General features: G+C 44.2%; 2 protein-coding genes across 2 annotated transcripts in view; both read right to left on the minus strand.

The window, feature by feature from the left end:
- bmpr1bb (bone morphogenetic protein receptor, type IBb) overlaps window positions 1–9,713 on the minus strand; it is a 59,701-nt gene extending 49,988 nt beyond the window's left edge. The window contains exons 1-2 of the mRNA XM_084571654.1: window positions 9,283–9,713; window positions 6,388–6,457 (exon numbers count right to left, since the gene is read on the minus strand). The gene's annotated coding sequence lies outside the window, so the exon portion shown is untranslated. The remainder of the gene's footprint in view (window positions 1–6,387; window positions 6,458–9,282) is intronic.
- A 112-nt stretch (window positions 9,714–9,825) lies between these two features.
- pdlim5b (PDZ and LIM domain 5b) overlaps window positions 9,826–16,185 on the minus strand; it is a 35,638-nt gene continuing 29,278 nt past the window's right edge. The window contains exons 8-13 of the mRNA XM_084571653.1: window positions 13,741–13,904; window positions 12,312–12,486; window positions 12,028–12,208; window positions 11,330–11,450; window positions 11,120–11,235; window positions 9,826–11,001 (exon numbers count right to left, since the gene is read on the minus strand). Of these exons, the coding sequence (XP_084427779.1) occupies window positions 10,912–11,001; window positions 11,120–11,235; window positions 11,330–11,450; window positions 12,028–12,208; window positions 12,312–12,486; window positions 13,741–13,904 (847 nt within the window). The 3' untranslated portion in view covers window positions 9,826–10,911. The remainder of the gene's footprint in view (window positions 11,002–11,119; window positions 11,236–11,329; window positions 11,451–12,027; window positions 12,209–12,311; window positions 12,487–13,740; window positions 13,905–16,185) is intronic.

A 16,185-nucleotide genomic window follows, 5' to 3' on the forward strand; every position in this document is an offset into this window, starting at 1 on the left:
ACCCTGGGGGCTTTGTCTTTGCTAGTGGATCCCCCAACCCCCTCCTCCCATCCCTCCATCCCCTTTTGTCCTTCTGACTGAACCCTGGGGAAGGTTCAATTTTAGGGACTAAACCGGCGGCTTGGCCCCTCAAGACAGCCTGTTTCCCTTTGCTCTGTTTTGCTTGGTTTAGATCAATTTAGAGTTCTACTCTTAGTAGACCGTCAAGCCACCGTGAGAATATTCCCACAATGCGCTCACATAGATGCTACTCATGATCCGCTGCTTGTATCGACACTGAAACCTAATAAAACAAAAAGGGAGATGATCTACGCTGCCTGCATGTCTTATTGACAAGTGAAGACCATTAGCTGTACTCTGCTGTGGATGTTTGTTTGATGTGATGCCCCCATCAGTAGTTCAGTTGGGACTCAATCAAACCTGACTCAAGAAGCCGTCAAAGAGCAGCCAAAACACTCCTCTCTGTCCGAAGCTGTCAGCGTGACTGAGGCCCTCCCGCCTGTGATTGATGACCGGGGATCTGCATACTTCTGAAGCCGACACGTGCTGACTCTGTTGGCTGGGAGTCGTCTCTGTTCTATTTAGTTTACATTATTCTTATTATTTCTCTGACCAACCCAGCTGTAGAGTGCACGTATGGGAGGGGTTTTTCCATGCCCTCAGTTGTCCAGGTATGTGTAATGAAATCTCGAGTTCTGTTTTGAAAACCCTGGGAGTTCCACTCATTTTCACATTTGAGGTTTTTCCCCTCTCAGCTCCCCGCTTCTCCATCTTACCCACTTGTGCTCCCATGGAACTATCCACCCCTGGTTAATTTGCAGCACTTTCGAGAAAGCAAAATAAACAGAAGCGTTTTAAAAGGCGGGGGGAACACCCAGCACCTTGACCTCTTTATGCACAGAAGCAGTAGACTGACTGTTCTTAATTTGTGCGTGTGCGTGTGTCTGTATGCGCTTGAACCACGCACTTTTTAATCAACGTTCACCAATAAAGCCACAGGATGTTGGCACTGGAGACAAAAGTCACTTATCTTCCGATTTCTTTCCAGTAAAGGTTTTGTGCTCAACACGTGCACGGTCATTAATTTAACTCTAAGGAAAAGCACAAGAGAACTACTGTCGCTTTGTTCCTGGCCCCAGTGCACAGGTGGAGAAAAGAACGAGCACCTGTTCGCCACCACAAATGCGGGCACGCAAACCCACACACCTCGTAAAAACTTAAGGGAGTGAGCACGAACTCTAAAACAGAGACGTGCCTGTGATAAACGGCTGCTTAAAACTGCACTTGACTCGCGAAGCAGATTTCAACATTAGAATCCTTCAGCACGGGCGTTAAGTTATCTGCAGGCCAGTCACTCAAAACTAAGAGCTGCACGTTTAGCGTTTTTCCTCAACCTGAGACGAATGACAGCGTACGCTCGACAACCCGCTTCAACGCATGATGGTGCAACTGATGTGTGTTGACAGGCGGCGGGTGGAGCTGCAGGAGCACTCAGTCCATCAAATGGATGAATGCTCAAGCCTTTGTCTCTTATTTTAGTCCTTGTCAAGTACTAAATAAGTTATGAAAATGCAAATACGTCCACAGAGCTCAATATGCCCATCTATCTGCAGTCCAATTTCCCGCAGCTACAGCACGGACTTTATGCAAGGCAGTGTATATTTAAAAAAAAAAATCCGATATTATTGTGTTGAACTACTTTAAAGCTTCCTGGCAAAAGTATGCAGCACAATTATCACAGGAAAATGCATCAGTTTGACCCTGTTTTCAATGCATGATCTCACTTTAACTGTGCCCACGCATTCAAACTGGCTTTCAAATTGCCTCAGATAAAGAAACATTTTCCAGATACAGTCGCTCTGTGAAAAGATGCACGGCAGAATAAGGCTGCAGGTGTTTCCTCAAACATGCATGTAAAAATAAGATATATTTCACCCCCTGAAAACTATCCTCTGATCTGGCAAATTTTGGTCTGTGCTTTCTGACATACCAACATGCACAACATCCTGCACGGGACTCGCAGCCCAAGTGTGGCTATGCGGAGGAAATTAACAGCTGTAACTGCTCTTGAACACCTGCAATAACAATCCAGGGTGTAGCAGGTTACCAAGCAGCTACTCTCTCTCTTTCTTTCTTTCTTTTCGCTGTAATCTGATCCGGCCTCTCCTCCACGTAAAATTCTCTCTTGGAGAGACAAGAAGAGAGGCCGGACTGGACAGATGAAGGACGAACGAATGATTGGTGCGGCCAACTCGTTTTTTTCCGTTTGGAAGTTAATCTGAAAAGCAGAAAAGATACTCGGAATGTCTTCATCGAGACTTCACACAGCAGCAGTTTGAGCGGTAATGTCACACGCCTATTTTTAAGGCTGTGCGGCTAAAATCATTACGATGATTTTCATCAAAATGTTTTAAAAAAACTGATGCAAATCCACGAAAAACATGACTGTTGATTTGTTTCCCACATGGTCCGTTGGGGCCAGACCGAACATGGCCAGAGCTCATTTATTTAAGGCAGCCTCTAACCTTTCTTTTAGTGATTTCATCCGTCCTCTGGGCCACTAACAAAGCAAAACAAGAGCTTAATCACAAATACAAACACCGCTACTAGGGTGGGTCACATTAGGCTGAATGCCACTAAGCAGTGTTTACAGCAATAAGAGGTTTAACTGTCAGCATTAAGATATTTGCAAAGTATCATGAGAGACTTAATAGAGCTCAAAAGAGGGCAAGTTCTCTCTGCTCTGCTGGAAAACTGGTTTGGGAAAAAGAAAATTCAATATGTCACCAGGGGAAAGTCTGGAAAATCACAACAACTTGCGGCAAACTGTTTCAACAGAGACGAACAGCTGTCACGAGCTGAAACCACCCACCAGGGATATATAGCAGACATATTCACCAAACAGGGGTTAACCACTCCTGCGAACTGACATGCAACATCCAGTAACATGACTCACCTGTTGTTTGTGATAGAAGTTGGGTTAATCCAATGTTGTAGTCCCTTTTCATGAAGTGCTGACACGAGTTTGTCACCTGTCACCTGCTTTGGCTGGCTCCCTAATCCTGCAACCAATGCCAGGACCTGTCAGGGATCGCGCGGCGTGTTTCCAGACGAAACAGTGAGCCAAACATCACAAGAGGAGCTGAAAATACGCTCAAATAGGCAGCTGACAAATGCGCCGCGCAGTATCTCGGCAAGTTCTGTTTATGTGGTTCAAGGTAGTGCTGTTTTTAATACTCTGCACGGTGCACTCCTTTCTGCCAGACTTGCTCCAGGATGTGCCTTTAATTAACAGACTGATAAAACGGTATTATGATGGCGGGCTCACCCGATACGATCTATGCAAAACCAGCTTTTTTATGTACCGCCACTGCGGCCTCCTCCATCGCAGGGGCTTAAAATACAAAGCTCTGATGTCAGCGCATTTCCCTACAGACTGCCTCACAGGTACGACTCCAAATGCCCTCTGCCCTCTCCTGAATCTACGAGGGGAAAATAAATAAAAAAATACAATCAGACACATACGAAACCAGTTTCACAATCTGTCATCAAGGGCCGGGAAACAGGAATAACACGAACAAGGCAGAAATTGATTTCATCTGTTTCTCCATCTCCCTCTCACAGCCCGAGTAGCACTCGCCGTCACTTGCTATTTAGCGGACGAGCGCGAGGCTCAATCGCAGAATCAGATACGGTCGGGGAATGAGGTCCCGCAGCAGAAGAGAGGGACGCTGGAGAGTTCAGAACAAAGCCTTTCAGATTGGTCTGTTGAAAGATCAAACTGTCACGGGAGATCACGGCGATGTGTTTTGAAGGAGGCGAAACAGAGAACTCTTTCATACACATATAAGGAACTGTGAGCTTCTCAGAAATCTCAGACTAGAAAGCCATGAAACATGTTTCGCTAAACTTGAGGCAATATTATATCAACCCTGAGTCACAGCAGGGTATTTGGCTGAAATAAAATAAAACTGAAGACTGTTGAATATTGGACTTTCCCTTTTGGCAAGTGACGCGTACTGCGATGGTGGGTGGTCCTCCTGATCTACCTTTTCCTAATAAACCGCTAAGTTTGAGCACAATTATAGGTTGACATTCTGCCCGCGACCTGCTTGTCAGGTGATGCATATGAGTGAGTGAGGGAGACGGTGTGCAACTGTGCACGCTGGCATAGTTTATTTTAGCCTAAAACATATTCATTCACTCATTCATCTTCTGTAACCGCTTGTCCTGTGAAGGGTCGCGGGAGGGAGGCTGGAGCCTGTCCCAGCTGTCATCGGGCGAGAGGTGGGGTACACCCTGGACAGGTCGCCCGAAATATATGCACAAAATAAATGAAATAATATTTGCAAACCTGCATTTTCTCTCTTTCTTTTTTATTTTCTTTTTATTTCACTCGTTCATGCGCACACACACACACACACACACACACACACACACACACACACACACACACACACACAGCTGTCTTTTATTTGCCAGGATGCAGCCACAGATGGTGATACAGTGTGAACTTTAACACGCAGATTCCTGGCATTCTTCACCGGTGTGAGTTACTCTCCGACTAAAACCGGCGCTCGGCCCCCGATGCTCTTTACCTTTTCGGCCAGCAGGTCACTGTCACCAGGAGGAGCCTGAGCGAGCCTCTCCCTCATATGCAGTAGTCTGCTATTGTCCTCTCCGAGCGCAGTGACTCTAGTTTTTCACAGCCCTGCGCGGTTGGAGCGCGCCAACCGTGCGGCATGCAAGGCGCAAGCCCAGCGTTGGAGCTGTGTCAGCATATTTGGCTGTATATGATGGGTCTTGTAGTGACACGTTTAATGCGTAACGTAAAAGGAATGCTAATTAAATGATGCGGCCCGCCAGTTTGCTGCTTAAAATGCTTCCAAGGAATAAAACAATAAAGGGAAAGTAAAGGCTGAAACAATATTTCCATGCAGAGAAATGTTTGAATGTCTCACCACGCCGCTGTCCTGCCCTCAAAGTTGAGTTATCAATATTACATCAAAAATAAATAACGTGTTGGACGTAGTTAAATACATAAAAGATAAAACCTAGGCTTCATCTTTAAAATAAATACAGTGAGAATAAAAAAAAATCGAAATTCCTCTGTTAAATAAGCAGTTTTTTGTGACGTGAAAGATAAATCACGTCTTTCGTGCAACTTTTGTACATTTATTTTAAAGATTACAACCTTGAAAGCTACTTAAAAGCAAAAAAAAAATTAAAAATCTATCGATAAGAATGGCACATCCCTCCAAAACTGATTAGAAGACAAAGAGAAAACCGGTCAGGGAGTCTGACAAGAGGCCGGCCACAACATTTCCATAGCACTAGTAGCTCCCCACATGTAGCAACCATCTGTTTATTCTTCGTCAGAACTGCACCGTGAAGCACGATGGTCACAGCATCGTGCTTTCCCTTTCTTCCGCCAGACGTGGGGCTTCAGTAAAGGTGGAGGAAATCACGAACACCTCCTAGTCAGTTTTACGCCAAGAAACCTTCTGGCGTCTGCTAGAAAGATGAAAACGAGGAGAACTTTCCTCTTTAAGCGTGACAAATGAGCGAGAGGTGATGTTTTTGACCCGGCAGGCGCACACACCTGAATCCTAGTGAAAACCTGTGGGAGGAACTGAAGAGCCAAGCTGACTGACTCTTAACCAGAGACAGAGACAGACTGGGTGCCGTAATAATATCAAAGGAGGAAGTATTAGTTCACTCGTGCAGACACTTCTAATCTATGGTATAGTTAACTTGCTTTTTAGCATCATTGCACAGGTTGTCATTTTTTTAAATAAATGTACAAAAGATCTTTTTTTCATATCACAAAAACAGTGGTGCATAGGCCTTTTATACATACTGTAAACAAACATTCATAAGACCTGCTGCTATAGCAACTTACTCAGGTGAAATTAAAGCTTCTGAGACTTTCTGAGATTTACTACACTCTATCAGATGTTGATCTTATTCATTTCCGGCACTCCAGTCAGCAGATGGAGCCCTGCGTCTGGCCCGAAACTTTAGTGGAGAAAACAGGCTTCTATTATAGCCCGTGCGGTTTATTTTACATGGCCTATCAACGTGCTCAGCAGAAAGTCAATTAGCATGCCACTTTGGAGGCAAATTGCAGGCGTTTCAGTCTCGTGAGCTGGGCCAAATACTACCTCTTCTGCAGGAGAATCAACACTCAGGGTCTATGCTGATCGATGCAGCTTTTAGCTTAGGATTACGGCTTCTTCACAATATTATCGGCCCGGGGCATCAAGTGAAACCACTCGACATTACATTTGGGAGTCCACGTCTATCAATATGGCACAAATAAACAAATATCTTTTCAAGAAATGCTCTCACTCGGACTGGTAGAGGGCGCCTGGAAGTTTGACTCACCATCCGAACGCGGGACATCAGAAAGCATCCTGACACTGAACCCGACCAGAGCTCCAGCACTTGTCTTCCTCTGGAAGAAAAAAAAAAAAGTTATTAGAAGGAGCTCATATGTCTGCCATTTATAACTGAAAGGACTGAGACTAAATTTCAAACTCAGATCATTTCCCCACTTTGACTTTAACCCAATCATGCAAAGTACCAAGTATCCTCTTCTGCTCTTCGATCTTCAATCATCCTCCACTCATCCTGTACCTAATTCTCCTTTTTTTTATGCCTCTCTCTTTCTCTAATAACAGGATGTCGGGTTTTTTTTTCTTTTTCCCCCTCAAATGATGACTGACCTTCCAGAGAAAGTGCAGAGCAGCAAGAAATTCCCGTTGCCTGCATTTGTCTCTCATCGTTCATAGATGAAACGGAGAGCGGGGGCATCTGTGCTTTCGTTTGTTTGCTGAAGCAGCATTTACTGTCAAAGAGCCAGGGAAGCAGGTAAGAGGTTATTATTCCTGAGTGGAACAAGATCGGCTGCATTATGCCTTTACTTCTAGGTTGATGGGAACCAGAGGAGCAGTCAAACTTGAAGAATTTTTGGGGGTATCTATTCTCCAGTTGGATAAGGTGGTTTGAATGAAATGCAAGCACAGACAGGCATCCCAGGCGGCAACTGTGTTGTTCTTTCAAAGAAAAAAAAAAACTTTATGACGGAGAGATTTAGCACAACGTGATGATATGGGGTGGAATAGTGAGCGAATGACAGATGGAAAAGACATACCTGTGGAAAGGCTTGATATGAGATGCGTGTCTATCAGTGTGCGCACACGGAAGAGAAGAAACTAAAGGTATAATGTCGAGCAGCTGGGAAAGACATCGAGCAGAATCCGCGCGGGACCGAATCTCTGACAGTCTCTGTCTCGACACACTGCAGCCACTGTGCTCGTATTACATGACTGTGAGGTGATAAACTCAAATCTTTGGTGTTACTTCGCAAGGCCGAGCCAGCCGCGGTCTCTGATGTCTTTCGGGCCTTTCTGCTCCCAGCCTCTCCCACACTCGCGCATATTTGGTCATTACCTGTGGAGTCCTCAAATACTGCTCCTATTGAGCTTCTTAATATGCAGCAAAATCTGTCTGCCTGGATTGGCTGCACTTGCTTCCTGTAATTATAAGGGAGGAAACAGGGGTGAGGGGTCTCAGTCTGCTAAGTTTAGCCCTGCGGACAAATCCATACTTAAGGCCGGTATCTACCAAGATCATGGGCAGGGTACCAAATGTACAAAAAAATTCATTCAGATTTTCCTGCAGCCGCATTTCATCAGGTTTAGATTCTTGGAATATGAGTTGTTTTTCAACTCTCACTTTTCCATTTGTGGTGGTTCCAATCAACCATTGATAGAAATCCATTAACCAGTCCACAAGTGCACATGCACTTGGCCGAGACACTGAGTGCCGAGCGCATATCAAATTCTAACTTTTCTGGATTAGTGTTAGAAAACATCCCACTACAGACAGAGCTCTGTGAGGGCTCAGTCTTGCAGGTATTTTACCAGACAGGGCTGACTTCATGCCGCTACCATAATTTGGCCTAACAAGAAGAACCCACACACACTGTGAGTTAGCCATCATCACCAGAGAGTCCAACACACTGAAACACTTGAAGCCTGAGTCTGCGGTAGACCACAAGTAGCTGCCTTGCCAGGCACCCTCACTTGACATGCCATCCTCATCGTGTAAGCCTGAGGACGGGCGTTACTCTTGCCGGCGGCAGGGCCAAGGCAAGAGCTGAGTGGTGGGTGGCGGTTTGATGGTTCTCTCTGTTTAATATTACCAAAGAAAAAAAAAAAAAAACTCGCTCAGCTGTGCCTCAATGAGCCTCTGTGTCCTGGAGAGAGTGTGAGAGCTGTTGCATTCCAAGACCACAAGACACGACCGGGGTGCAGCAGGTTGCCACCTCCGGGATCTGAGAAGCACATGTAATGTCATGTCATGCCCTGTGATCAACAGCGGTGCACAGAGAGGTTCTGCTGTCGTGCACCAGTCAGATATTGACATTTTTACACTGCACGGCAAATGCACCTTTAGCTCACTGTCAGGACAGGTGGTGCACCTCACTGTTGCACATTCCCCTCTGCGGCGATGAGCATTATCTGAGTGCTCACTGACAGATGAGCACAGCAGAAGCCGACCACAACAAAAACCCATTTAGAAGCTTTCGATCATATCATTTGTTATATACAGATCCATATCTTTGTGAGCAGACAGAGCTGGCCTAGACTCTTAATAACTTAACTCTCAAGACAACTTGTGCTTGAGGTCCTTAAACTCCATGATGAGTGAGGTAATTGTATCAAGTGGGGAAGATGGTGTGATTGCTCCAGTGGGCACTGGTTTGAGCTTGTTTTGTCATCCATGAAATAAATCTTTCATATATGAAAATAAACTGAATCATTATAAACATAACTCTATAAAAAGTTAAACACAATCCCCAAAAATATACCTGAACAGAGTTTCATTAGTTCAAGCAGCTCAGTGATCAAATCACTGCCGATTAATTAAAACTTGTTTTTTTTTTTTGTTTTTATGCTATCATTATTAATCTAAACAGAACTAGGAGGCTACTTTCCCTCAGATCAGACTTTTAAGATGTACCGAGAGGCGACCGAGACACCAATTACCGATAAGCATCATCATGCTCCACCGACAACATCGCCCGGAGGAGTCCGCAGCCGCTGCCGGCCACAAAACTCAGCAACAACAACTTCACTCGAAATCTAATTAACTACAGCAGCAGCAGCAGCAAGAAAAAGAAAAAAAAATCACGGACCCCTTCGGTTTCAGTGACGGAAGCCTGATCATCAACCGCGGGGAGTATTACGCTTCAGCTCAAACGTGAATCCTTACCGTGCGCTTTTACGCGTCAAAAGCAACGATCCAAGAAGTTTGTCTCGATTTGCAGACTCTTGAGGTCTCTCTTCTTTTTTATATAATTAATATGTGTCCCTCCGTCTTGTGGTGGAGTTTTCCAAGTGTGGGCTTCCACGGGTTATTATTAGAGGCTGGTCCTGCGCACAGCTCCCACCTCCGACGTCTTGGAGAAGTGCACATCAGTGCAACTCAGATCAGTGCAGATTTTTTCTTTTTCTTTTTTGTACTACTAGCAGCATTATAACTCACTCCACACTCAATATATCACCCGCCATGCTTCAATGTGTGACAACTAACCAATTGTTTTCGTCTTTCCATCTTGATGCAGGTTGAGCTCACGCCGGTGCCTCCCTGTCTGCCTTTTTAAACCTCACTGAATAATTACTGTCAAAACTACAGATTTATAATGCACGTGGAAACAACAGGATGCATCACGGCAGTGCTTTCTGTGCATCAACAAACTCATAAAAAGTTCAGCAGACACAAAGGGTTTCTCTTCATTAAGGAGTTGGAGATTACTGGTACTCAAGGTAGATTTTATTTGAATGCAAACAGAGTGACTGTGCAAAACAAATGGGGAAAAAAAGACTGACAGCAGAATTCAAAATCTAGAAGGACACATTAAAACAGTTTTATGTTATTTGAGCAGGTTCCACCAAAAAATAATAATCCCAGTCAGTGAGAGAAAATACAACAGCTCTGATGGCACAAACACTTCTTAAACTGGAGGGTTCAGGTCCTTAAAAGTGACAAATATTTCCAAGAAAAGGAAAAGAAAAAAGCAATTTTCTGTAATATTGATCTTTAAACATTTCGCTCCCGAACTATAGACATTAAAAAAAAATGAACATAAACAACAGAACGTCTCGTCTAATTGATCTGTCTGGTCAGTACTGTCTGGAGCCCTTTTAAAATACACCAGGATGCATTTACAATAAAACAAAGCCTGCATCATTTGCACATTTCTATATACATTAATAAGTGGAGCTTTTATTTATTTATTTATTTTTTAGGAATGATTAAATATCTTTTAAAAAAAAAAATGAAAAAAGTAATACTTACAGTATTTCCCATTTTGACTGAGTGATCCCTGCTTACAAATAAATATTTTTTTGCTCCTTTAAATTAAATAATCCTAATTTATAAACCGTGCACTTTCTTTTATTGTTACACGGCACAGCTTCTCTCTAATATGTGACGCCAGAGGAACTCAGTAGATCATAGCAAGTAAACTCTAGTTTTCTGTGTTAACACAACAATGCCCACCAAAAGCTCGAAAACACCTCTTGCACCTTTAAAAAGTCCAGCGGATTTAAAAAAATCCGCTTACGCAGATATTTAACTCGCAAAGGGGATTAACAGTGCCGTGAAACGCACCGCCTGCAAATCCAGCTAATAAAACTATGTGAAACAACTAATTGGCAAATGAACGTAGTGCTACAGCTAAAACAAAGCTTTCAGTGGAATCTGTGACCGAATGTTATTCTGTCGGAAAATACAAACTAGTAAAGCAGATCACTCTGGAAATATTTAACATCTGCTCGGAATATAAATCGCAGGAAATGGACGCTATTTCCCGATCTTATCTGGAGTCACGGAGTCAGGTCAGATGTTGACAGTGTGGGCATGCTTCTTGCACAAAGGCTTGTCCTTTTTGGAGAAGAACGCCTGACCTTCCAGGCTAGCAGAGCAGACCTGCGGGGAGAGCCAAACAAGCACGCAGCATTGTTTTGTTACTCGCTTAATATTTGTAGCCTGCGCCTATTTTTAGGTCCAACATGTGTTGCTGGCTGAAAATACCTCCAGGACCTACCGTGCAAACAAAACAGGTGTCATGCCAGGTGAAGCCCAGAGCCTCCAGGAACTTGTCCCCGGCCTCGATGGGGAAGTCGCAGCCGTGGCAGTTGGTCCCAAACATGCTGTAGTAGTCTGAGTGAGCGGCACATTTACAAAACGTCAGTCCGTTTGAAATGGTTTTCTTTACAACATCTTATGTAGCATTGGCGGCCTCCTTGTACAGTACCTTGTTCACAGTATGGCTGTCCGTCCTCCATGTGAAACATGTTGCCTCTGATTGGCTGTTGGCAGGCTGAGCAGACGAAACAGGACACATGCCAGGTCTGCTTCAGGGCGTTCATGACTTCCTATAGAGGAAATGGAACAAAAAACAGGTTTTCATCCATCTTTTATTCAAACAATTCGAAGAAATAAGACAAAAAGACTAAAAATCTGGGTCTCTGGAGGTCATGTAGTTTTATTTTAACCATTCCTCATAGGTTAGTAGCTTGAGTCATAAACAATCTTGATCTCTCTCTATGTGCTAAATGTAATAATCTACATTTCACAGTGACAGCAATACTTTAGTGTTGACAGCTGCTGGTCCGTCACAAGCATTCCTAATTTGTTCTGCTGTGACTCAGAGAACAGTTATAAACAAATGATAGCATGAATACATTTACACTTTAGGAAGTTTGGAAGAGATGACAGCGGTAGGTAAAGTTAGTAAAGCTTTGACGTACAGAAAATGATGCTATAATGACAATAGATTAATGATATTATCTATTTTATATCTACATTCCAGCTTTTGTTTGAACATCTTGCTTGTATATGAACTGGCTTAAACATCCAACCTCTGCTGTGTGCCTTTACTTGGTAAGGAACGAGTTTTCGGTACGTAAACAAAAGGCAGAAAAACAAAAAGCTTCCAGCTTTGTAACCCACCCCGAGAATCTTCTGGTTGCAGCGGGCGCAGCTGGGAGCGAAGAACTGCTCGTAGCAGCGCACGCAGTACACCTGGTCCTTCTCCTCTACGAATCCCGCCTCTGCCAGGGAGGAGCGGCAGTGAGCGCAGTTGAATTCCTCGGGGTGCCACGACATGCCCATGGCCACGAGGAACGGGCCCCTGGTGGGAACAGGCAAGGGATTCAAGGAAAGTCACATAAAGCTCCGCATAAAGGAGTCTGTGTTTAATAGTTGTAAGTTCTCGTTTTTTCCCCCCAATGTACCTGATGACATTGTTGCACTTGTTGCACATCGGGGTGCGCGTGCCCGCCGGGATGTGCTCGGCCCGCTGCACCAGAGAGTTGAGGTCCTGAGGATGTGGCTGCGGGTTGGGGCGGTCAGGACCTTTGGTAGCAGGGTTTGACACTTTGCCAAATGAGGGACCCACCTTAGGAAGACCTAAAAAGAGCAAAATTATGAGTCATTTTGCAAATGGGAAAATAGCTGGACACGCAAGGGTGGACTAGATAACGCTCACTAACTGGAAATGACTGAACAATCGAGGCAGTGATTTAGTAATTTCATGGAATTACTACAAAAGAGGAGATCGGGGAATGATATGATAACCTCCGTGCTTGCGGCAGGAGATCTTGGTTAGAGAGGACAAGGGTTTATTTTTTTCCCCACTGAAGGAAACAACAAATTCCAAGACACCTGGAAAAATATTATCTCCCTCCTCTCGTCTCAAAATATTTGGAGGGGATGGACACGTTTTCCCTACTTCTCTTCAGTGCCAATATAGGGGTCGCCACCTGCAGAGGGAGGGGTTATTTGAGGGTATGAGAACAGAGGTACTATTCAAAGAGAGCCCCATTATCGGAGACTGGGGGGGGGGGGGGTCAAGGGGCAAGTGCTCTCTAAATTTCACCCCAAAGGGGAGAGCAAAGGAACTAAACGTGAGAGGACACGATCAGACGATGAGAGAAAGGCTGCGGGAGCATCTTGTGCTTCAGTAGTTTATGTTTTAAATCACCAATCCTAGCATATTTGGGGAGCGAGAAAGAGTAAGTGTCACTTTAAGCAAATAAATCTGAAGATTGTGAGTAGCATTCCACAAACTCAGCCCCCTTCCCCATGTCCACTATGAGATACGTGCTTGTTTACTTGAACTCAAATATGTGTTAATCTGATAAACAGCAGCCAACAGAGAACTAACTGTGTCCTCTCCTGCTCTTTCAAGCGGCCGCTTCTTTAAAGGCTGACAGTGCGTCTGCTCATGTGCGAGGGCATACTGCTAATAATGACCGCCGAGTGATGCATTTCAGCAAATATTTACCCCCGACCGGCTCGAGGTCTCATGGCAGGGATTGCTGCACCTAGAGAGCAGCTTTCGCACAAAATTAAATACATAATTCTCCAATTTCATAATCTATTTGGCTCAGGGGGATCTCGGTAAAAAGCCAATAATCTGAGCTCATTAACCGAATACCTTGGGTTTTTATAGAGCTCATAATCTTAAATGGGTTAGGAATTAAACCTGCCATAAAGCTTATGGCTGTGCAGCGGTGGTGAGTTGGTTAGAAGAACGGGGCAGCCCTCTGCAGGCTAAACGCCGCGACTGCAGCCATGCACATTAACTGTGCAGAACCATCTCAGTGGCAGGGAACGCAACAAGAGGGGTGAGGATTTCCAAAACAGTATATGTTACTCTACCTGATGGACCTCCAGGCGGGAAGGAGGCCTTGTTCTGGGCTGCAGGGCTCTTAAATGTAGAAGGGGCGCCAACGTTGCCGTTCCTGGGTGCTGCTGCAGATTTGGAATATGTTTTCGCAGCAGGCACCGTGTGCATAGCGGGAGTGGCTATGTCAACCGTTTCACTAGAAAACACACACACACACACACACTTTCATATAACCATAACTCACTACAACACATGTTTGCGCATTAAATGGTGTAAGCTGATCTCCCTCTACGGTGGAAATGCTCTTGCGCTATTCCTGACTGCAGGTTCTTCCACCGCAGGCACTAAAATCTGCAGGATTTTAGGGACATATGGAAAAAGGGGGCCAATTATGGCAAACTTCTGAATGAGGATATACACTGCTCCCCGCTGTCCAGATGGCTTCGCGATTACTGACATCAGGCAACAATTACAGGTGGTGCTGTCATAGCATCTGCTGCACTCCCGCTCCAATCAGCTCCCACATCTTCAACATTCACCAGCAGCACAAAACCAATCCTATAATTTTAGTAGGTTTATTAGGTGGTTATTGCCGCTATCCTCCTGAAAGAGGAGACACAGGGATACTTTAAAGTGGCGGTGGTGTGTTTTCCCGTGGCACTGCGAGATTTAAAAGAGCCACAAGGTATTTCAGGAGGAAATGAGAAGCACGGGTCTTTCTAGACTTTGTCTTGTAAAATACTTTAAAGTTGGGACCATATGTGGTTCTCAATATTATATGTAATTCCCTCCGCATTTAAGAGTATGATATATGTTAATGGGACCAAGCTTTCAGCTAAAGACTATATATAAAAGATGGCCACATTGATGTCAGTCGATGGTTTCTGGACTACCGTTTTGAAGCCTCTTGGAGACAGAGGTGACCATATTTGGGCTAGGTACACACATACACATGCATTGAGGTCAAACATCTACTTTATTCTTTTCAAAAGAACCGCTCTCATCAGAAGAAGTGTCTTTTTGATAATGACAAAATGGCTTGTATAAAATATGTATTTTATATGATAGTTGTATGTTTTATGGGAGTCCGAAGGATTTCTCAGAGCCAGCACCTAGCAACCATCAGCCAATAACCTGATCCTAAAGCAGAGTTGTGGCTTTATTATGCTTTTGATGCACGTTTTATTCCTCTTATTAGATCTTGTTCTGTTTGAATGGTCAGTAATGTTCAATAATAGCATCATAATAGTAAGAAATACACCAATAATTCCCTGAATAGGTGAACAGTGCATGGAAAACTAGTGCAAATAACTGATTCGCTTTGGTAATTCGTGTCCCATTACCTCAATTACCTCAGAAGACCACAGACAGAAGACTAATCATTTCACATTATACGTATACCCAACCATACAAGAAGAAAAGACAGAAGAAAAGATTGGAAAATAGGCAAAGGCGATAAAGAAAATAGTTTATTAAGGTCAAGTCGTCACAAATGCAGCTACTTCGGTTAGTGTAGAAAAATAAGGAAAAAGATACAGACACGTAGAGGAAGACAAAGAATAAGATTACAGAGGAAAGTGGAGGCTCAGACATGAACAAGCTACTGCAGAGAGGTGCACATTTACACTATTACCCTCATGCAGGCATTTCATTTATAAATATAATTACATACTCAACATCAGCAGGGTTTGTTCTCTGGTCGTTTTGTAACTGAAAGGTTTAACTTTTCATATGGTTTGCCAAATGATGGCGTTTGTGAGTTTAACAAAAGGTCAAAGTGAAATAAAACACGACGAGAAAATGAAACGAAGCCTCTTCTGCTACACGTTCAGCACCCGTGCTGAAACGTCATGGTGCCAGTCTCTCAGCTTGTTGTACTTGTGTCCTATGACCTCGGGGTCCAGCTTGTTCACTCTTGATTTGACCCGTGAGACAGGATTAAAGAAAACAAGAGGGGAAGGAAAAGTTGGAAGGTTAGAAGTCGGAAGGCGAAGAGGGACACGACAACACAGAAGGAAGGAAGCAGAGGAGGAAATGAAGGAAAAATGAAACATCTCAGTAAATGCACTTTCTTTGCAAACTTTGATTCATAATCCAAATTTGTTTCTCCTTAGGAAATTGAATAAAATCTCACAAACAGAAGGAGAGTGAGACTTCCCTCTTGGCAGGGCTGCTATTACCCACAATACCACCTAATTACTCACAGCTTCCAGTGAGTGACACACTGATTGGTCGGAGGGCAGACTGTGTTTACTGCAGATTAAATCGACTTTTAAACCGAGAACTGCAGTGGCAATCACAGCCTGAGCCGAGCCTATGGCTTTGTCTGCTCAGCCGTCCTTCACTGAACGCTCTCAAATACGGCTTCTCCAAACAAATCGGGCCTTAAATTAAACGCGATCCTGTCGGGGCGCTAGCTCAGGAAATCGAGGTTTAACTCCAAATCGCAGACTCTGAGATATGCTTACGGCGGTGTT

This window comes from Chelon labrosus (assembly GCF_963514085.1).
Source record: "Chelon labrosus genome assembly, chromosome: 22".
In the NCBI taxonomy this organism is placed as follows: domain Eukaryota; kingdom Metazoa; phylum Chordata; class Actinopteri; order Mugiliformes; family Mugilidae; genus Chelon; species Chelon labrosus.